Raw genomic sequence first — 24,833 nt, 5'->3', positions numbered from 1 at the left:
TTGTGAGTTCTGCAGATTTTGTGCTCTTGATGGCAGTTAGAGATGTCTGCAGGCTTTGCCTCACGCGGCAGCTTGTAGTGTCTGTTTTGTGTTTTGCTGGCTATACCTCGTATTGTTTACTGAATTTGCCTCGAGCGGCTCCTTATAGGTTATGATTATGTTGTGCTCTGTGAACCACTGTTTTCTTGTTTCCTTTTCCTTTTCTTACACTGCTGCGAGTGTATGATTTGATTTGCACTTATCTTGCACTTTTTATGAGTTGGATATGACTAGCCTTTGCCTCTTAATTCTTGGGTATTACTGTGTATGTCTACATCCTTGTTCTTTGGCGTTCTTTTTTGAGAAGAAGCCTTGCCGGCGTCTTTCTTAAAGGCATTCTCGGCCACCACATGGTCTTTACGAATTGCCTCCTTGGCGTTGCCACTCAGAGCGCCTCTTTCTGAGCGTCTTCAATCGAATTGATTCATTCATTATTGTCGGCTCCAATCAGAGCGCTTCTTACTTGCATCCCCACCATGAAGGGGACTTTTGGCGCGTTCTCCCTTCACTATCCGAGCCGCATGTAGCTGGGTTTGACAACAGCGTATGCCTTTAATATCCCTTTTTCGGATGTCAAACGACGTGATTTTTTTGGTTATATTTTTATGACTTGATTATGCCAGAAGTATTATGGCTTGTCGTCGATGGATACGTTATGGCGTGGTCGCGTCGAATTTATCGTCGCATTAGCTTTAATACGTGTTTCGTTAGACACTTGTCGCATATTCTCGCCGGATGTTTTATGAATTGTTTTTCTTTAGATAATCAAGGGTTTGCTTTTTCCGGAACTCTTATCTCGAATTTTCCAGATGTCTAATGAGCTGGGAGTATTCTTACATTCTCGAATACTATGCAATTTGAATATTTTTATAGTTATATGTATTTATTTTAGAATATGAACGAATGATTATTTAAATTAAAATTCTTCGATTATCTGAATAATAGTTATTTGTTTATGTTATATAAATTTATTATATGTAAGTTAATAAGTTTATTTATATATCAGAAAATTTTTTTTAATAATGTCTAGTAATGATATGAAGATTTAGATTTAAAGAATTGTTAATTATATGAAAAAACAATGTTTGCGTACACTTAATATTTTTTTAAATTTTAGCAAAATTTATGTTTTTGGTTTCGTTTTTAGATTGACTATTTTTATATTACCTATAGCCAATGCAAGACAATCGATAAATATACATAGCACTTATCATAAAATTTTTATCTTATATCTTTATCGTTTTTACTTTAAATATCATGAATAATTTATTGTTTTCAAGAAAAAATTATATAATTTATTTCAAAGAAAATTAAAAAATACCACATAAAAATTAAACAAAACGATATAAAAGGATATTTAACTTAAGTAAATAAGCAATGGCATATAATTGGTAGCAGTTTTAAGATAAAAAAGATTAAAGTTTCGAATATTTAAATTTGTAAAGAATTACATTGAATATTCTTAAAGATTTCATATAACAGGATATCTACTAAAAAAGTAAACTGAGCTCGTTCAAAATCTTAAAGAACATCAAAGGTTATTAAAACATAGTAAAAACAAGCCTATTTTGCTATTATATGATTTATATTTATAAAATAATAAAGATTCTAATAATGAATAAAACTATACAGATTAAAATTTTGATGACTGATATGTGTAGTTGTATTAAAAATTTAGTGCTTTTTTGTCTTTTTTTAATAATATTTATTTGGCTGAATTAAGGAAATATTGCAGACATAATATATATTTTTCTGAAATTATCATTTCCTATATTCTTAATATTAAAGTTGATAACCAAATTAAATAAAATAAACTTACAATTTTTATTATGAATACAAAAATTATACATTGACTAAAAAAATCGCCAATTAAGAAAAATTCATAAAAAAAATTGAATTTGTCGAATATTATCAGCCGTTGTTTGAACCTTCACTATGTTCACTCATTTTATAATACAATTAGAATATTGGACATCAGTTTTAGTAACATCATCGTTTCTAGATGGTATGTTAAGTAATATCCTTAATTATGATCAGTTATTCTATAACATGGCCAAAATACTTCATGTATTAGGAAAAACTATGATAGTTAAAATGTGTTTATTAAAGTTAAAAAAATACAACAGAAATACGAATTAGGCTCCGAAAGGAACAGAAAGATCATTGAAAAAAGGTGATTTTACGAGTATTTTTTGGGAATGATGAGTATTTGAGAAATGAACTAAGATGTGCGATACGCACCTCTTATACCGCCATGTTATCACTACTTACTTAAACTTGTATTATAGCGACGATTATGTGCTTGTAGCGCGCAATGATTATATTATACATGTTGAATTTCTGTAAAAAAAAGTATTTACCGTACATTTTAATGAAAATAAAATAATGATTATCATTGAAAAGTACATTCATCATGTAATTTATAGAATTTTTCATTCATTTGAATTCAAGACAATTTAAGTGAACAACAATTCAGCCAATTAAATTGAAGTATAAATGTGAATAATTATATATAAATTCAGTTTTTAAATAATGGACTTTTCAAGATCAAATTAAACACAAATATTAAAAAGAATAGATAATTAGATATATTAGTTAATGAAAATATTTTTAAAAACTGAAGGATCTATAAAAATAATAGTTATATTATTTAAATAGATATATATTAACTTACTTAATAAAATATGTTATACTGAATTGATTACCTTTATTAACAAATTAAAGTTTTTTATTTATATTGAAATAAATTTTCCACAACATTAAATTAGCGTCAAATTTTTTTTCTAGATTATAAAAAAGTCATTAATCCAAAGTACATGTAACGGAAAAAATCGACTTAGTAAAAAATTAATTAATTTTTTATTTTTTATTTATTTTTCTATTCTCAAATTTTTTGTAATAAATTAATTTTCTTTACAAAGTTTTATATAGATAGCATGACTATAAATTCTTGATGAAGGGCGGAATACTTTTTATAATATATATGCCAGTCAAGTGAAACGTACAAGTGTTTAAAAAATTTAAGAAATGAAAAAATTCACATCTTTATTATGAGTGTATTTATTATAATAATTTTATTATTTTGTTCATCGGTCTTAATTCGCATTTATTTTCTTTTTTGCCAATTTTTTTTTAAATTTATTATATACCTAATACCAATTAAACTTGTTGATAATATTCAATATATCAAAAAATTCGTTCCTTTTACCTTTAATATTTTATTTTTCTTTATTAATTGATGTTAACTTACTTGGCTGTCATTATTTTTAATACTACTCTGCTTCTTCCTAATCAATTCACTATTAAAACTCTATTTCCAATTTACATTACACAGGCGTTATACCTTTGTACTTATGTTCAAAAATTTTTTAAAATATTTTATTTTTTTGAACATGTCTAAAGCAGTTTCTGTTTTATTTATTTTTGAATTATTTTTACCTTTTTAACTATTGACTATATAAATTAAACTGTAACTCTATATATTTTTATTTTGTTTTGTTTATTTTTCTGTAAAACTAATACTAATTTGTTATAAATAAGAAAAATGTTTATTAGTCTATAATACCAATGCTTTAATTAATCAAAATATATTTTTATTGAGTTAATTTGACTTTTTGATATATATATACACTATATTACACAAGTTTATTAATCTATATGAATAAGGGAGTATATGAATATATTTATTAATACACTGGGTAATATTTGATCTTCTACCATGGAATTATTATTATAAAAAATTGTATAAATCATATACATTACATAAATAGAATGAAATGTAAAAAAGCATTATCGATTAAAATTATTTTTTTAAACCAAATTAATTTTTTCTTTTATTGAACAAGTATTGTTCAATCACAAGTTTTTACACCAATACTGTCCGATGTAAGTTACATATTTTGAATAACTTAAACCTTATTATAAAAATGGTATTTAAAAAAATATTTAAATGATTACTATGAGTTCTATTGCCTATTAATTAATATTTATATTCAATTAATACAAATTTACTAATCCCGATAAACATTATATTTATTATAATAGTTATTCTAATACAATGACGTTTAAATAAACTGAAACATATGTATTTAAAATTTTTTCTATTAATAGCCTTGAATATTCTCATAATTTCGGAGTCCAATTCAGTAATTATAATTAGTATATTTTATATTCGTGTAAACACTTTATATAAAATGAGTTCAAAGTAGTATGCTTACAAGAAAATTGATCATAAACAGTAATTTATTTGCATATACACCAAAATAGTTAAAAAAAATATGTCGATGTCTTCATATTTATTAAACAGCTAAATGTAAAAGATAAAAATGATTGAAATTATGTAATCACAAGAATTTTGTTATTCAAATGATAAACTTGTTAATTAATAAACTAAACTAAACTTGTTAATGTAACTAAATAACCTAGGGTATAATGTCAACTAAAAATGAAAAGCCGGTGATCCTTATTCGAGAAATTTTTAATATTTGTAGTTTTAAATTTTTATTTTATGTTTAAAGAAATTGTCAGAATGCTACATACATAAATTCTTTATGCTTACATTAAAAAATAGAATATTTGAATAATTGATTAACTTTCAGTTAAATAAAAAAATTTGTCTAGTATGAAGAATTTGAACATTATTGATTTTTCAGTATTATTATAACAGAATGTTAAAACAATATATTTAATAAATATTTTCGTTTGTACAAATATTCATATGAATATTTTATTTATTGTATTTTTTGGTCTTTAAAAAATAGATTAAAAATAATAAAAAAAAATTAAAAAAAAATATTCCTTTTTTCAAAATCGAATTGGCATTCATGTTTAAAAAATTGAATTTTTTTTAGATTTATATTAAGATTTATCAAATTTTTATAAATATAAAAATATCATTTGTACATATATTTTATAAAATGAAAAAAATTCACTTTGATTATTCAATACTATTATACTATAGTATTTTTTTTATTTGTAAATAAAAAAGCAATACTTTTTGTTTATAAGTGATATAGTATTGCCTTAAATGAGTATACATTAATTATAAAATTAAAAATATTATTTATATGTAAATTGAAATAGATGGCTTAGTAATTAAATAATTGAAAAACAAATAAACAAGTTACAAAAAAAATAATTATTTTATTGTAATTTTATTTGAAAGGGAAGCATATTTTATCTGATAAAAAAAAAAGATGACGAAAAAGAAGGTAAGGAAAAAAATATAGAAATGCGCAAACTCTCTCGGTCATTTGGAACAAAACAATATAAATTTTATTCTAAAAAAAACAGATAAATAAAATAATAAAAGGCGAAAAATTAAAAGCAAAAATTAAAATATTTACTGAAGAAATAGTACTGTATAACCTGATTTGTCGCCTCTATCTTTATGTTGGATAAAATCAATAACCTGATTGGATTGTAACAGAATACTCAAGGAGTTCAAATGCCATTATACATACTCATGACGATGTAGATAAAAATAATTGTCGAAATAACTTTATCCAATTATTAAAAATACATATATATCTGTCAGTCATTTTTTATTTTTTAACTGTAATCAACTCGTTTTTGGTATGCATATATGCATGCATGCGTTTTTATAGCTTTTGAAAAATGTTCATTATTAATTTCATATTTTTAAATTATCAATTATATCGTATTTGTTCGAACCTTTAAATAACTCATTGTTCGCCGTATAAAAAATTAAATATATTAATATATTTCATGAAAATGATTTCTTTATTAAATTTTATAACACACTCATGATGGATGATTACTGAATATTGTTTAATCAATATTTATTTAAATAGTTTCTGAAATTCATTGTTAAAAAGAATCTAATAAACATTAGCAATCTTTGTTTTCAAACTGGATTAATGTACATTATAGTAATTTATGTTAAAATATAAAAATAACTATTTAGATGTATTATATCTAAAATAATATCAAGCTTATAATTGAAACTATAGGTTGATAATAATTTGTTTTCTTTTAAAAATATAAATTTGTTTTATACTAATAAATCACTTAAAATAAAATTATATCTTGTATTACAGAATATTAAAGCTTTTCATAATTATAGATGTTTTTAAAAATTCAATAAAACGATTGTACCTTTATTTCTTCGACGCAGCTTCTTTCGTCACCCACTATTTTTCTACTTGTTAATGTTTCTGTTATACAAATTTCAAAATAAATTAGTAAGCAAAAAACAATCTGATCAACTGTTCAAAAAGTGTATAGAGCAATGTTTATTTAATAAATATGTTTATTTAATAAAATCCTATTCTCATTGGATATTCGTATTAGAGTAAACGACAAAGGCCATCGATAACCTCAGTACGCATTATCGCTTTACTATAATTATTACATGTTCAGTCCCGCATCCTCGAATGCAAACCAAAATAACATAAAAACAAAGCCAAAACACCGCTATAATGTAAAAAGTCAGTCTGTCACGATACTTTGCATATTACTCTTAATCACATTTGTTCAAAGCAACAAAGGCGTTCGAATTCAAAATTTTATTGATGGTTTAAATACACAACACTTCCTAAATAAAATGTCACTTTTACACATTTACACATATCACAGCAAATGAGAGAACGGACGGAAAGCTAAACGCTTATAGTGTGTAAATCATGATACGATAACTTGAACGGGGCGTCTGGTCCTCCACCTCTAACGCACGCTCGGTCGATAGGCAACATGTATTTTTCTTCTTTCTTCTTCTATGATTCGTGATGCTGAGAATCAAACGGAGTTGGCGACAAATACTAAAGTTGTTGCAGCAATGGGGCGCAGACCACTATCTTAGTAGGCCTTCCAGACCGTTCATGGAGTCTCACCTTTTCTCTGTCTTTATTTATCTTCCCTGGACAATATATTCTTATCTCTTTTACTCTTTTTAAAGCCATTCCGTTCACCGTACGCTCCCCCTACTCACTCCCCTGTAAAGCCAATGCCGTATAACCCCCACCAACTAAACGACGCGATCAAGCGTGCGCACACATAGTTGCAATAATTAGGAAAAGAAGTAGCATGCTATCAGCCCTTGCTCGCCCGCTAGATATATAGATCTATATATATATAGAACTCCATACCATGCGGCTCAAAGTTTCTCGATCTACTTCATTTTACTTCTTTTGACTATTTTGACGATTTCCTACTTGTTCAATAAATTTATATGGAGAAATCTATAATTTATTTTTTCATACTTAACAATTTTTTGATTTTTTACTGATTAAAATTGGTTTAAGGTAATGTTATACGAAAGCAATATTGAATAACTCTTAATTAATTTCTAATTTAACTGTAAATTATACATGTTTTTAAAATTGTTTAAAAATTATATTTAATCAAAAACTTTTCTATTTTTATTTAACGTGTTTTAATAATAATTTTCTAATATAATCAATATTAATACAAATATTAAAATAATTCATAAAATTTCTTTTAATTTAAAATATTAAACTTTTTCAATTTACTCTTTAAATTAAATTTTTGTTAAACCATCTATTTTTAAATACTTGTCTACTTATGCCAAATTTTTTATACTTATTATAGAAAAACCTAATAAATTCCTCTTATAAAATATCCTGTCGCTATCTTATTTGATAAATTTACATTAATCTATATTAAATAAATTAAAAATTGTAAAAAAAAATATTCTAAATATTTATTAAAACTATAATTTTCTACTTATGTGAATTTGTTTTATATTTGTTTCTTAATATTAAAAAAAATGTTTTTGTTACTATATTTATTGCAAATGCTACGTTTTTTAATTTATCATAATTAGTTAAATATTTATTACATTAATAACGTTTGATTACATTTAAAATAATTTTATTAACATACTTATTTGAAATTTAAGGCATTTTGGTTATTTTATCTTAATTTAATGTAAATAAGTATGATATATATTCTGAAAACTAAATAAAAATGTTAACAAATTTTAGAACGTGCATCAAGTTAAATGTGCATAAAATAAAATGAATTGTATCTGCATTTATTTATAACACTACTGTTTCATAAAGAAATTACGTAAATTTAATAGAATTTTTTATATTAAAAATATAAAATATCATATTTAATCAAATGAAAAGTACTTGATGTAACCAGGTATAAATAAATGCAATCTTATTTACAGTAAATAATTTATCCTATTATTATTAAAAATTGTATCTTATTCAGGATTGTTCGTGACTATAAAATTATGTGCATTTATTTATAATAAAATTTATTATTTTTCCTAATATTATTGTATATGCTGTATATGTGTAATTATATATGTTGTAAATTGTATTCAATTAAAACGGTGTTATAGTTAAATAATTTCAATTGTTTTTCCCCAGAATAAATTGACGTTCTTATATTATTGTTCTATTGTAAACAGTAAAATTATCAATCAATAAAAGTTTTGTGTACACAAATTATTATCTATTTTATCTCAATTAATTACTAAAATACGATTAAAATACGAATAGTTTTGCATTTTTTCCTGTTTCGTAGTTTAAAAATATTAAGATTTTTAATATTTTACTAAATTGAATTATGAAATTAATTGAGATTTAATGATATTACAATTAATTAAATGAGATGAAATAGATATCTGTTTTTATTTATTCATATCACTATTGTTTAGTATGTATCGATAATATAAGAACTACAATTATTACTATATAATTTTATATCTATCTATCTTTCTATGAATATCAATTATCACGTATTAAATTATTGTTATAGATAATAGTAATAATTAAAATCTTTTTAATTATAAATATGTATTCATAGGTAATTTATAATCTTTAAATCTTAAACAACTTATAATTTGATTATCTTTATGTGTATATCATACATTCAAACATATTTATTACGGACAATAACCACTTATGGTTAATATTTAAATTATATATTGGTTATAAATATTTCTAAACAATTGTTAAGTATTTTATAAAAAATAATGTTTTAAATTTAGACAAATGAATTTATTATATATTTACTAATAATAAATATATAAAATAAAATATTTAATAAAGAATGTTAATATTATTAACAGAATCTGTTGAGTTATTTTGTATGTGATACTTTATACAAAACCCCTGAATTCTTATGCAAGCTTCCTTGAGTAGTTGTTGAGGTACTGTTATTACTAACCGTATATAAGAGGGGTAACTAAAGCACTGTAACAGAAAAATAAAAATCATTTTATTTTATATATAATAATTTCTAAATTTTAAATAATAATTTTTCATTTTTGATACTATTATTTTTTATTAATTTTTTAATAATCAAAATGAATTCATTAGTGTTCGTAATTCTTTATTTTGATCAACTAGAATTACAATATTTATTATTTTTTTTATCTAAATTTTATATGTGAACTTTTTGATGATTTTATATTAAATATATGGTATAGTTCTATATCTATTATAATTTTTTATTTACAACATTATCACATTAATATATAAGAATTTTTATAGACAAGAAGTTATTTTATATAATAAATGATTCATAATTTTAATGTATGTATAATATAAAAGACATTTTTAATAAATTAAAATATGGTATGAATTAAGCTATGAAATAAGATGTATTTATGGGGGTTGAATTATAAAAAGAATAAAAAATTTAATTCTTGTAAAATGGAAGTGTGATAACCAGGAAAAACAATAATTACTTTTAAATTAATATAGATTTTTTAAAGGAATTAGAAATTTTGTATGTAAAATATGCACATTACTGTTACCTAGCAACAATAATATTGACTTTTAAAAGATTATATTTAATTTTAAATTTTTAAAAAAATTTTAATTTACAATAATTGAATCATTTACAAAATTTGTTTCAAACGAACATTTCATGTTATATAAACATGCAAAAATAAATAAAATATTGAAATTTTTATCATAAAAGAATATTTTTCATAATCATATTTTTATTTTTATTTGTTAAATGTATAAACACTAATAATACCAAAAATGAAAAAAAAATCACCGAAAAAATTACCTGTCCGGGTAAACAGAAAACGGATTCTTCTGATAAGAGTCTTTCAATAAACTCGATTTCAGTATTGAACTGTGGAAAGCTTGGCAGATCGATGTGTACCTATGAGAGTTTCAATGATTTTATTATATAAGCAGGTTTTTATTAAACAACCTTTTGTTTACTCATTTTTTAAGATGCTTTCCATCACTTCTAAAAGATATTCCTTTCCAAATTAAATGTAATTTAATTATATCAAAATGTTCCAATATAAGAATAGTAATTTACGAAAAATTAAAATTAAATTAATTTAATAATAAATATCTATAACTTACCATCATATACATTGCACCGTGCGGCATAATAGGTGTCAATCCTGGTATTTTAGAGATGTAATTGTAAGTAAGTCTAGCATGAGCCTGTTGATAATATATTACAATTTTTAATATCACAATGAAATGTATTTAAAAGAATGTAGTTTAGTAATATGTTCAGTATTAAAATACCTTTAATCAATTAGAATTAGAACTTTGAAAAAGATAAATTAGAAGGAACCGTCTGTATCTAAGCAAGTTCAACTCGTAATTATAATACTATTAACTAATCAATTTTAAGAATTCTCTAAAGTCATAAAATATATAATAAATATTTAAATACAAATAAAATTTGAAATAGGAATATTAAAAAACTAAAATATATTTGCAATATACTTTACTTAAATTTGTATTCTAATCTTTAAAATGAAGAATTGGTTAAAAGCTATTCATTAATTAGTTTTGATTGGTTTTTTTTGTAATTTTATTGAACTATAACCTAGTTAATCGATTTTAATTTGTTTAATTAATTAGTTAAATAATTTTTCAATTATGAGTTAATGAAGCTCTAGGCTTTAAAAAGAACCAATGACAATTTAAGTAAATCATGTAATTAGAATTAATATATAATTATTATAGAAATCAGATAATAAAATACATCTATATAGATTAAAATAAAATAACATGCAAACTAAATTTCATTAAATTAGAATTCAAGAAATATTTTGCATAGTATATAACGTACTTTGCACAAATAAATTTGTAACTTTTGTAAAAATAAATAATAATAATTAATAACAACAGTAATTCCTCAGAAACTATATTCCTTTTTCTAAATTCAAAATTGTTCCAAACATATCAAAGTTATTAAAAATTGCTCAAAATTTTCTTGTTCCAAAATTTTTAAATATAAAATTTTTAATTTTTTGAAATTTTGTTTGAAATTTTGAAAACATATGAATTATATACAATATATATGAATTGATTATATGTCGTGATTTAATCCTATAATTCATAATTGTACACTTTTTTAAATTAATAAAATATATTAATTAATAATTTACTTCCGCTGAATTGATTATAGAAGTTGAAGTTTGATTTATAAGAATGCAATAAAATAGGTATTTTATATATATAGGATTAACATGTATAACTGAAATATAATACAATAAAATTGTTTTAAAAGTGAATATTAAATATTCATTAATTGAATTAATATAGCGTCTTCAAATTTTCTATGTTACAATTAAATTTTTTTTTCTAAATGTTGTAATCTATAAATCAATTAAAAGATTGATATATGTAAAATAAAATTATTTTTTAAGCTTAGTAAACATACGAAGTAGTCTGTAACTGCAAATGTAAATTATTGATCAAATCGTACAATTTACGTAAGTATTTGTAGAGTATTGCATGTATGGGTAATACTTTCTATTATACTCTTTTAAACGACTATTATATATTTAAAAATTTAGAACTTACATGTAAAGTTTGCATAATATTATCAAAAAACTTTTGTGGAGTTTCTTTAAGTATTTTTGAAAGGGCGCCTTGAACGATCGTATTACTACCGATTATTCGTTGACTTAAACACTGTAATGCTTTCCTGATCTACAAATATACAAATTGCTGAGTTCTTCAAAATAAACATTATTTTCTATAAATTAATATATTACTATAATTCATTTACTATTTGGTAAGAGTTTAAAACACGAATTTGTTGAATTAAAATTTACTTATTATCTCTAGAACAATAACGAAAACGATAATTTAACATAAGAAAATTTAATATTAAAATAGTATATATTTTAATAGCTATTGAAAATAAAATAATTTCATGATTGAATGTGATTATAGAATTACATAATAAAAATATTAGGATGAAATAATATCTTCTATATGAATTCAAATTTTTGATATCATTCAATAAATATTTTAACAATAAAACTATATTGTCGATATAATATTATATTCATAAAATGTTATATTTATAAATTCTATTTTGTCATAAAAAATGAAAAAATATAAGCATAAATTTAATTTCGTTTAAAATTTTATTTGAAAAATATTATAAAATAAATACAAGTTTATTTTTTGTAAAAAACTACGAAAACGATAGTTATACATTTAAAAAGAAATTAGATAATCACAAACAAAATATATTTTTATTTTTTACATTACATTCTAAAAATCTAAAGATTAACCATGATCTTGTCTAAATTTTAGTTTTAATATTCAATAATATTTCAACGAAATATCGATTTAGACACGAATTACTCTGTATACTTACTTCTTTATCTAATATATTTTGACGATCGTGAATGATAATCCATCCCATTCTCCAACCTGGTACTAAAAATCTGAAAATGAATAAATTACTGCTGCATATTTACAATTATATATTTGAAATACAACCGACAAAATCATTTAAAGTTGAATTTAACGTGAAAGTGAAAAAAAATTCATGTAAATTTTGAATTTATTAAAAATAAATAAATCTATACTGTATTATGTATATATTTATTTTTCATTTCATTTAAATAAATTTAGAAACAGAAATATAAATTAAAAAAATGGGCGCTAAGATTTCATTTATATCAACAATTCCGTTATATTTGAGATAGTTCAAAATATTAAAATTTGAAATATATTAAAAGTGCTTCCACATTTAGAGAACATAATTTAATTTTGTTGAGTAAAATTTCAAGATAAGTTTATAAATGTTCATGTCTATAATTTATATTATCTCATACATTATATGCACTTAGAGTTTGAGCAGTTGAAAATAATGTATTTTTAAAAATGAATTACAGCAATATTGTCCAGGGTTGGAGCACTTTCCAAGACCTTTGGATCTTGGAAATTTATAATCCTTCTAGCTCTCGAATTTTGTAAACGTTTGATTTCGAGAATTCTCAAATACCTTCGAACGTTTTACAATATTTATCTGGTATCCGTATAGCAACGTCGGTTGGAATTCTCCAACCTTCTAAAGCTTTGCTTTCCCGGAAGCCTAGAAACTTTTAAAGCTTTACTCTCGAACGTCCTGCAATTTTTTCCGCATAGCAACAACTGTCCATTGTTGCCAGCTAACTGAACTGTTAAGTACATATATAAAGCAAGCACGCAACGACTCTCACTCTCTCTCTCTCTTAATGACAACGCCATGGCACGGAACACGGTTTGTCTTAGCAGGATCGCCATGGAACAGTTGCTTTCACTCTCTAAGCAGAGCCGCCACATAATGAACACGCCTTCACCTTCGTGTGCGTATTCAACAAGCTATTACCAGAGCCACCACAGGGGAACATGCTGACAAACTGGAAATTTTAAGTAGATCGCCGACCAGAAAAGGAGTTGGAAGAAGAAATCAACAACGCTGTGATATAATATAATACTGTTTGAGAACCATTCAAGTAAGATAGTAGCAAGCAGCGAGCCCAAGTGCACAAGTCGGTCACAATAGATTTCATTTTTGTACATGCCGGTTCATTAAATTATTTTGTAACAAATTTTATTGCAATAATCATTTTTGTATGCAGTTAAAAAATTTAAATCTTATATTAAAATATTGATATGCTAAATCATAGAACAGTATATCATTCATTTATTAATTTTTCGTTAAGATTTAAGATGATATAATTTTTATGAACTTGTTTTTTCATATTGTCTATGTTTAGAAATATTTTTAAAATCTTTCACTTTTATTTATCCTAAACGATTAAATAATTAAATAGTAAATTTAAAAAGATCACTTAAGTTAATTTATACTATAATTATGTATTTATTATTAATTATGCACTAAATATATATATATATATATTTGAAAAATAGCAATAGAGCGAGACAAGTCAATATCTCGTAAGAGCACGCATACACTTATGTATTTTTATAAATGAGTTAGAAAGTAATATAATGAGGTACAACACATAGAAGGACAGTCCAGAATTACAATAATATGAATTATAGGTATTTGAGTAATTCAAATTATATAATTCCTTGCCGTAATGCCGATTGATAATCAATTATATAAACAGAATAGGCTATGCATCTTAGTTAGCATAAAACAATATCAGTGAACTTAGAAGGCCCAATATTTTTTGATATTTGATATAGTCTCAGTAGAGACAAATAAAACAATATTGGATCTGAATTGTAATAATTACTCTCTTATAAAAATATCTCTCTAAGTTAATCTTATTTACTTGCTTCAGACATATATAAAATTTTGCCTGATATATTGAATGCATTTGGTTAATATTAAGAATTAATATTTTATTAATAAGAATAATTATTAATAATCAACATTTAAAATGTGCTCATATATTTTTATAATTACGAGAACATGAATCTTCTAATATACTTGCTAAATAATAAGTTTGATACGAGTTGAAATTAAATTGATTATATATCTTTCAGCAAATTATTCATTAAATTATTTTGAATATTTTACATAATTCTAATGTATTATAATAAAACATTAACTTTGAACAATGTTACCTCTTTTACTTAAGAACTTTTTACTAATTGTTTTTATTACTTATACAATCTCCAAAATATTATTACATTTTTGATAGATTTTTGTATACTTTATATTTTACTTTATATTTGTATATGTTTATAAAATTATTTAAAAAATAAAATTTCATTATCTGATGAACTAATTCAAATTATTATTAATAATTATATATGTATAATTGAATAATATTAAGTATAAAAGCCAAATAAATAATGTTTATTGCACATTTAACATGAAGTTATTAATTTATATTGTTTAAGATAATATATACTTATAAAAACTTTAAAAAGTGAATATTTTATATCATTCTAATATTTTTATTGCTCAACAAAAATATTAATAAATTCAATATATATATTCTAAGTTGTTTTAAAAATATATAAATAGGTTTGTTTCAATATTTTTGGATTAAAATTAGAAAAATAATAGAAAAAATCAAAATTCTAAAAATTTACTAAAAAAATTAATTTTAAAAATATAAATGAATGCACATACAATAAAATTCAATACTTGCTATACGATATTAAATTTATAATTAATTAATAATAGGAAAATTTAATTTGTACTGTATAGCAGATAATAAAAAATGTATGTATTATACGACATTTGTTCAATTTTTTAAAAGAATGTATATTAACTATAAACTTTTATAAATCATAATTAAAATAATTATTGAAAATGTAATTAATAGTTACAAACAAAATTATTAAAATAATATTTCTTATGGAATAATAAAATTAATTATGTACCTTTTCGTCAATCCACTGCAAGATAAAATAGGTACTTGCGTTGATAAAGATGCCAAGGAATGGTATGTATGCCCAAGAAATACCTGTTCAAAGTAAATAAATAATATATCTATTAACATGGTAATTACTCTGTCAAATCTATTTAAAGATTTATTCGTATTTAAATCCTATGCAAAGGTTTCAATTGATAATGAAAAAATAACGAATAAATTACGCACCGTCAAAAAATATATCCTCTAGAAGTAGAAATTATAAAACTTGTCCCTATAATATAAAATAATATAAAAAATCTGTAAATTGCCTTTTCTCACAGTTTTTTTATATTATTCTAATATTACAAATCATACACGGTTGATAAAATTAATTGATTTATATAATCAATTTGATCGAGATTTCTTACAATATTGTATACCATTTTATGTAAACTAAAAATTCAATGAAAAAAGTTAAAATTACTGTAATTCTGAAAATCGTCCACAAATGCTTACTACTAAATATATTATTTTTATTGAAGAAAAGCTAACTTATATTCATGTATATTTCATTTACAGTCAGATCCGCTTTTTATCAATTATATAAATATATATACTATACTTATTTATATCCTACTCGTATTTTATGAATTTTCTGTAATTAAATGCATATACTATCATATATAATACATCTTTTTGAACTTTTATATTAGTAAAAATTCAAAAAAAAATTGAAACAAACTAATAATTCTATTTCATAATATAATAAATAAGCCAAATTAAAAATAAAGTATTATTTAATTATTATTGTAATTATTATTTTTAACATATTTTTAAATTAAAACACAAATAATCTATTCATGTTTTTATTTACTTTTAGTGATAATCCTATGTTTTTTTTAAATATATAAACATAAGATCTGATTTATTAATAATATTTAAATGCATAATAAGCAATTTTTTATTATTGACAGTTATTTACAATTTTATTATAATGAAAAATTACTTTATGAAATTAAAAATTTTTACGAATTACTCTCAATTTGTAAAAAGAAAAAATATTTTCAAATAATATAAAATAACTTAATATCCTTGATATTAATTTTGAATAAATTAATCCAATAAAGATTTACCATATATTCATAAATTTCATCAGCGATTATTGGAACGTAGTATTTGAAAGCGATTTCCAAAATATCTAATAGATGTTGACGACTGAAAACTGAACCGCAAGGATTTGAAGGATTATTAATGACGATTGCTGCTGTAGATGCATCAATTTGTGTTTCCAAATCGTCCAGATCAATTTTCCAGTCCAATTCTGGCTAAATTCAAAATTAATATTAATAAGCAAAGATTCATATCTGTCTTTATTATAATAGTTTTATAATTCGAAAAACAATATATTAAGGATCATTCACATGAAAATGGGAAGTCTCAATTGTTTCTCTTCCAAATAATAGATTTTTATTTACAATTTACTCACGGAAAGCTTGTAAAATTTCACGGTAATACCAAGTGCCTCAGCAAGTGTTTGATAAATTGAAAAACCGGGTCGAGGAATCAGGATGTTTTGTCCTTCACGAGCCAATGCCGTGATGCAAAGATCAAGGGCACACGAGCATCCACTACACAGCACAACATCCTACAAATCATTTACATTCGTTCAGGAATGCGATATATAACTGAGTTCCTATGGAAGCTTGTCAACTAGGATAAAATGAAACATAAATACACTTTGAAATAATATTGTATTTAAAATTAAATAAAAAATTCGTCCAATTAAATTGTGTATTTATTTTTAAAGAAAAGAAGTACCGTCTTTGTTTAGGATTGGAGCGCCAAACAGCAAAATTTCAATTTCCACAAAATTGAAATCATTATAACTTGTAATGTCATAAAAATTCGCTACATAAATTCTCGGTAAATTTTAAAGCCTTTGCCTAAGAAAGTCCTGCAATTTATCCGCATAACAACTACGGAGAAGTCTCCAATCGGCAAAGACTTGCCTTTCGACAATAGACAGAAATTTCTGGAACTGAAAATCAAACGGCACGCGGGAATTTTCAGCATAGCAACACTAAGGTATTACCGCCAGGCTCAACGACAAGCGCTTGCATATATTAAGGGCAGCGCGCGTCGAAGCAAATCAGTCTTGTTCAGTGAGTCTTGAAGAAATAGTGCAAGTCACATCTAAGCGAAGGTCTACACGTCTGTCTACGGGGATCCGTGCAAGGTACGCCATTCATTAATTATCAACCTATTGCAATCCGGCGCAAATCGCTCGCGGTGAGCCCTCTGCAACTCGATTCTCATAAGACCGCTAAAAGGGCGCCGCCATTTGTGGTGCGTCTCTCGTAATTAATTACCATCTGATTGCTAGCAGGCACATATGCTCGCGGTAAGCTCTCTGCAACTTGATTCTCATCAGACCGTTACGAGGGCGTCGTCATTGACTTGCGCCGCCAGAAAGATAATTACTATTATTGACACCAGGCGCAAATTGCTCGCGGTAAGCCTTCAGCGACTTCGAATTTTATTCAGACTGCTACGAAGGTGCCGCCATTAGCCTCTAGCATGGATAATTATCATTTACCTACCTGACGCAATTGCTCACAATCTACCTAGTACCATAATCTATCACAATCTATCTAGCTCCGCCATTGGCCACGCGCCTTCATTAAACCTAATTCTCATATCTAATGAGGAGAGGCGCAGCTACTAATAACACGCCTACAGAGAGAGAAATTTCCGTAATACTGTTACAAGGGCGATACGACTTGTCACACGCTCGCAGATAAGATCAGTCTCACCTTGCACACCTGGACGACGTCCTGTAGTTTCTCTGCCAACTGTCAGGATCACACGACGAGCTCAACAATACTTACAATTACCGGTGAAACATAGATCAATTATAACTTAACCTTAAATAAAAGTCACGAAAACCAATTGTGCTTACACTGAATTGATGCATTAACCTCTCCCCCCCCCCCCCTTTCCACCAGTAAAACCGAGGTATGTTTTAACCCAACCACCTTGGTCTCCTGACCACCGGGTGGCTGGAATTCCAAACAGTTCCTAAAAATTCATATTACTACATAAGAATTATTTTATACAAAGTTTTTTAAGTATACTTTTTAATTTATATTTTAAATATTTAACTGTAATTTAAATTATAATATAATAATTATATATTATAATATATCAAATAAAAGTACTTACAAATAATATTTTTAATCACAAATTGGTGAAAATTTTGTAAATATTTAAAAAGTAATTACACATAAAGTTAATATGCAGTTATATCCTGAACATTATACTTATACTATTTGCTTCATTTATTATTTAATATTGATTTCATTCTTAATATATATTATTTTTAGCAAAAAACATTTTTTAACTATTTTATCTCATAATTTTATATATTAATCATAAATATAAATATATCATTAAGAAATCTGAAAGATCTGAAACCGCACTTCACACTACGTCATCAAGAATTTGGATGAGTTCATTAAAGAGTGTTTTGATTTAGAAAAAAAATTTACGAGACTGACGAGGTAGATAAAGAACAACTATCGACATAAAATAGTATATTAAATTACTTTATATACACTTTTGAATTCGACGCGTGTATTTTTACGAAATACAACAAAATTTATTAGTGTCAGGAAAAGGAACTATGAATTTGTCGGTTGATAACAACATTGAGCTACATCGGAGCTAATACTAAATCATAACTTGTTTATTTTCTCTGCATTAATAGATTCTTATCAAAAACAATAAAGAGCTTTGATTGATAAAAAAAAGTTAATTTATATATTTAGTTTTACAAATAATTAGCCTTAAGAAAATCTAATTCGAAGCAAGTTACATATTATAATAATATTATAAACTTTTACAAACAAATAGGTAGATTATATATATATATATATACATACAAAAACAAACATTTAAATATATGTAAATACGGGAATTATATAAAATTAAGGCAAAGAATACGAAAACATAAAGTGTATGTTTCGAAAATTATAAAACCTAACTATATTTGATTTAATAATATCATAAAAATAAAATTCTATTAATTAATTTTCTGTTAATTAAAAATAAACTAAAATACTAAGCTAATTGACAATAAGTTAATGATAATGAAAATAAGTAAATTTGAAATTGTAAAAAATATGCTGTAAGCGTATAAAACATAGAGAATATATAGGAAATTTACTGGAACTGGAGAATAATACTTTAAACTTGTATAATAAAATATAAATTGATTTGTACTAATTATAAAAAAAACGAAATCGATTGAAATTATATATTTTAATAGAACTTTATATTATACTTATATTTCACTAAAATTTTAACAATTAATAGAAATAAGGCCATTTCAAAACCACATCTATGAATAAAATTTTAAAACTATAAATTATTCGTCTGAATAATACTGTAACATTTCATAAAAGTTTAAGATAAAATTGATATTAATCGATAATGTAGAAATATTCAATTAAAAATTACTATGTATAAAGTTATTAGTGCAATTAGCAGAAATGAAAATTATTATAATAACAATTGTATAATAAATCAAAATAAATGTAATATTGTTAATTATAGCTATGTGTTCATAGAAATAAGCGATTATTACTAAGATATTTTGCATTTTAGAATGAATACTATAATATAACAATATATTATTATATAAATATATAATAGGAATATTAATATATATGCTTTAATAAAACATTGTCTTATTCCAAATAATTTGAAATTTGCTTGTAAAATTTGTTAATGAATTATTCGTATATCAAATATATAATATAATGTAAATCAATTAATAGTAAGCGAAAAATAAAATAATAATAAAAGAATATGGAGTTACTGAAAGAAATTAGTGAATAAAAATAAATAAAATATTTGATTAAGTACAAAACAGTAATATTCAATTTACAATACACAAACACATTTAAATGAATTATAATAACGAAGAAGTTTGTAGGTATATAATTGATTATGTTTCATTTTTTTTAATTTATCAAAAATATTTTTAAAATCATAGTGTTTTATTGTTTATAACTGAATTTTAATATAAATATAAAAACAACTTACTTTCACATCTACTGTAACATTGTCATTAGAACTGTATTCTGCTACTGCTCGCCTTGCCTCTTCAAATCCTAAATATAATAAAAATATTACTATTTCAAACTAAATAAATAATTTAATTGTATTTTTAGATTTATGAATAAATATTCTATTTCATTTTTGCTTAGCTTTCTACAATTTATTTAGTGAATATGTACATATTCGATATTTTACATACCTGTGCTGGGTGCGTAACCATTATATAATTGAGACTCGATACTCTCTTTCATAGCTTCTATCATTACTTTTGCTGGTTTTAAATTACCAAATGTTGTAGGATCGCCTTAAAAAACTATTTTATTACTATCTTAAGAAAGCACATTTTTTATATCATTTATCTATCTACATTTGAAATATATATGATCATATATTTATCATTAAATTATAAATTTGTAAAATAGACAGAATTGTAAAGGATTTTAATTTATTTATTTAGAAGTCCTATTTTTAAATAATATTACTTATATTAATCTATATATTCGTTATATATATTGTCTGTACATTATTTGTGAAAAATATAATTAATTAGTAAAATTTAGATGAAATTGAATTGAACAAATGATACAAAAAGTCATTTTTTAAAATAATATTATTACTTTAATATTTATGAGATTATAAAATATATATATAATAAAATTGAGGTAAAATTTTAAAGATTTTTATAAATCAAAATAATTATGATTCACGCTTTCAATTTTTTTCATAATTAAAAACATAAATTTTTATAAATTTATAATAGATCATTTTTAATATTAATAAAACATTTTTAAAAGAATAATATTCGATAATTATAAGTATTTTTTAACTATACCGCAGTTTAAAACAATTGAATTGTTTTGAATATTACTAGTTAATATATAATTATTCTTTATATTGAAGTATATTTTTGTATTTAGTTTTTCAGTACTAATTTTAAATAGTAAAATCTATATCTATTTTTATAAATTAAAACTTATGTAGATTACTACGAAATAGTAATAAATAGTTTAATAAATAGGATCGATGTAAATTGATTCACAATTATATCTTGTGATGCTGAAATTTTAATACTTAATAAAAGCAAATAAATTATATAATTTTATTCAATTAATGATATAATATAATTTATGAAACCATAAAGAATTATTTACTATATATAAGATACTATATTTAATTGAGTATTATGAAATTGAAAAATAATTTTAGTCACAATAATAATTTACCGTGTTTTAAGAAAAATGTTATGATTTATTGTATCTATAAGAAATCAAAGGAGTTCTTATATAAATGTCTTAATAAATAATAAATAATTAATTATTAATAATAATAATTATTATTAATTAATTAGTTAATTTATTTGTTAATTATTATTTGTTATAATTTTATTAATGTAGAATAATATATATTACAAAAAAAAGTTGTATAATATGTTTGTTATAACAATACCACAAAAGGTAAAAGCCGTCAGCATATTCTATTCGTTCATTCTTTATAATAATCAAAAGAAGATTTTATGATTTAAATTAATTAAAGTAGCCATGATATAATTTTCTTTTAAAATAATATTTATAATATTTTTAAATAGAGTATTTATCACAAATATTATGGGCTTATAGAAAATACCGAAATCGTAAGTATGAATTTTTTTTTAAAAGTTTTTAATAATTATTATATTATTTAAAAAAACATATATAAATTAAGTTATTTACATTATGAAATACTTATAAAAATAACAATTGCAATGATAATAAAATAATAATAGCAATTTTATTATATAAAATAATATAAAATAAATCATATAGTTGGTAAAATGCATTTAAATAATAAACCTATTAAACAAAAAGGATATTTTAATAAATCTAATCATTTTCATTTTATTTTGAAATACAGAATCGTATTGAATGTTATCATATCAATGATTATTCTAGATTTTATTTGAGGTATGTTCAATTCAAATTCAAAAATATTTCTATTGTGAAACAAAGATATAATTTATAAATTTATAATCAAAGACTTTTATGTTGAAAGTATTGATAGAAATATTTATTATAATTATGTATGGTACAAATGCATATGCAGATATAAAATACAATATATCTAAATTTTTATTTTTTGCATTTTAATATATTTTTATTAGACTAAATAAACTTTTTAATTGTGAGTTAAGTAAAAGCAATCAATCTTTTAAAGCCTTATTATTGTTACCATGAAAAATCGCATATTTATTCAACAATTTTTTACTATAAAACATAAAAAAGGTAGAATAATAAACATTAATAATCTATTTCAATGATATTATTAATTATTAAAATAGGGATCAACAAATAATATAATTCAATTTAAAAAGGTTTTATTATTAAATTGATATATGCATTATAAACATGTATTAATTATTATTTCTTACAGTTATTATTTATTATATTAAGAATATGTATATATAAATATATATAATATATATATAAAAAAATATAAATAAATGTATATAAATAAGAATAATTTATAATTATGAAATTATTATCTTTTTAATATAAATATTATTAATATATATTTTAATTTAATATTGAATTAGATTAATATTTTTGTAATTTAGTATTGAATTAAATTAGTATTTTTTAACAATATATGCATATATATCTATGCAAATGTACACACGTTTATATCATATATACATTTCCATATATTTTTACACACACATTCATTCACTCACACACATTTATATATTACAATCTCAAGTTAATCAAATTTCAAATATATCTATAACAATTAGTCCAATATAACGATATTTAATTCAAATATATATTCATATATATTTTTATATATGTTCAAAATGTACTTTGAATTTTTACTCCTAAGATATATATTCTATTTTGTTGCACGTTTTTCAATTTTTCGTAAGTATTTATATGATCAATAATAATCGATACATTGATTAATAATTGATACATAGAATATATAAAACTATATTTGAAATATTATAAATTATAGATAATAATTAACGTAACTATATGTCTTGAACATTTTTCTTTTTCAATTTTTATAACATTATTTTTTTATACAAAATTATTTCAATATTGTAAATTAATACAAATCTTTAAAATATGAAAATATCTTAAATATTCACATATTTTTCTAATATGTTAATCTCGAATATAATATATTTAGAAAAGAGTGGAGAACTTTATTCTCCAAAATCATAAAATCAATCAATCTCCAAAATCTTCCGTATTCTTAAAAAAAGAAAATAATCATTAAGAAGTCAAATATTCATGCATGTAATACATAAATTTATAAATAGTCAAAAAATATTTCCTTATACAATAATCTCTTCATATAATTCATATATTTACCAATAGATAATGCTATCAACGGCTTTTTTGGATTTGGCTTTGCGACAATATTTTCGATGATAGATCTGATTGGATTATTAGTTCTTTTGGCAATTAACGATGCTTGTACATTCCATTCTTTGAATGACGATTCCAGTGGATTTTTGGACATTTCAATATATAATATTCACCTAATATTTATAAACTAAACTACTTTGAAAACAAAAACAAATAAATTATGCGTATATCATAACTTCAATTTTAAAAAATGTAACGACTTAAATGAAATTTTGAGAAATTAATTTTTTTCTCAGAAATCATACATGATACCGTTATTTCGACTGTATGTACTGTGATTTAAAATGCTTTTTAAGTATATTTTTTATATATTGTACTTATATACAACTTTTTTCGTTCGAATTAGTAATATGAATTACACCGGCAGATTCACGATTGTGATCGCTTGGTGCTAAATTAACTGATTGACGTAGCACAGGATCACACAGAGATACCAACAAGAAACTGGCACAATAAAAATAGGGGACGAATAAATCGGTCGGATTGGTTGGATTTATTCCACACCTTCTTTTATAATTAGCCAAAGATTAAAGGTTTAATTTATTTGTTTTCGGTGTTATTTTAGAATATTTCATATTAAAGACATTAAAATTTTTATTTAAATTTTAAATACAGTAGTAATTTATTTAACAAGTTAGACATAACTATATATTTTTTCATGCCAATGAAATATTGATATATATAGTGATAAACCGTAACTTTGTAATATAAATAAATAAATAAAT

General features: G+C 22.8%; 2 protein-coding genes across 2 annotated transcripts in view; both read right to left on the bottom strand.

Annotated features, from left to right (window-relative positions):
- The window catches only part of LOC105359907 (neural-cadherin), a 49,383-nt gene extending 43,209 nt beyond the window's left edge, over positions 1 to 6,174 (bottom strand). Inside the window, exon 1 of the mRNA XM_011496663.1 lies at positions 6,157 to 6,174. The gene's annotated coding sequence lies outside the window, so the exon portion shown is untranslated. The remainder of the gene's footprint in view (positions 1 to 6,156) is intronic.
- Tat (Tyrosine aminotransferase) lies at positions 270 to 24,257 on the bottom strand. The gene is made up of 12 exons (XM_011496839.1): positions 24,052 to 24,257; positions 20,904 to 21,008; positions 20,690 to 20,757; positions 17,070 to 17,228; positions 16,717 to 16,908; positions 15,612 to 15,694; positions 12,634 to 12,703; positions 11,826 to 11,954; positions 10,365 to 10,448; positions 10,054 to 10,152; positions 9,094 to 9,227; positions 270 to 447 (listed from the first exon to the last, which is right to left on the bottom strand). The coding sequence occupies exons 1-12, from the start codon at positions 24,200 to 24,202 to the stop codon at positions 270 to 272; spliced, it is 1,452 nt and encodes a 483-aa protein (XP_011495141.1). The 5' UTR covers positions 24,203 to 24,257.
- Positions 24,258 to 24,833: the final 576 nt, after the last annotated feature.

Source organism: Ceratosolen solmsi, unplaced genomic scaffold, assembly GCF_000503995.2.
Source record: "Ceratosolen solmsi marchali unplaced genomic scaffold, CerSol_1.0 scaffold29, whole genome shotgun sequence".
NCBI lineage: Eukaryota > Metazoa > Arthropoda > Insecta > Hymenoptera > Agaonidae > Ceratosolen > Ceratosolen solmsi.
The sequence above is the reverse complement of the archived record's forward strand: the minus strand, read 5'-3'. Positions and strand labels throughout refer to the sequence as shown.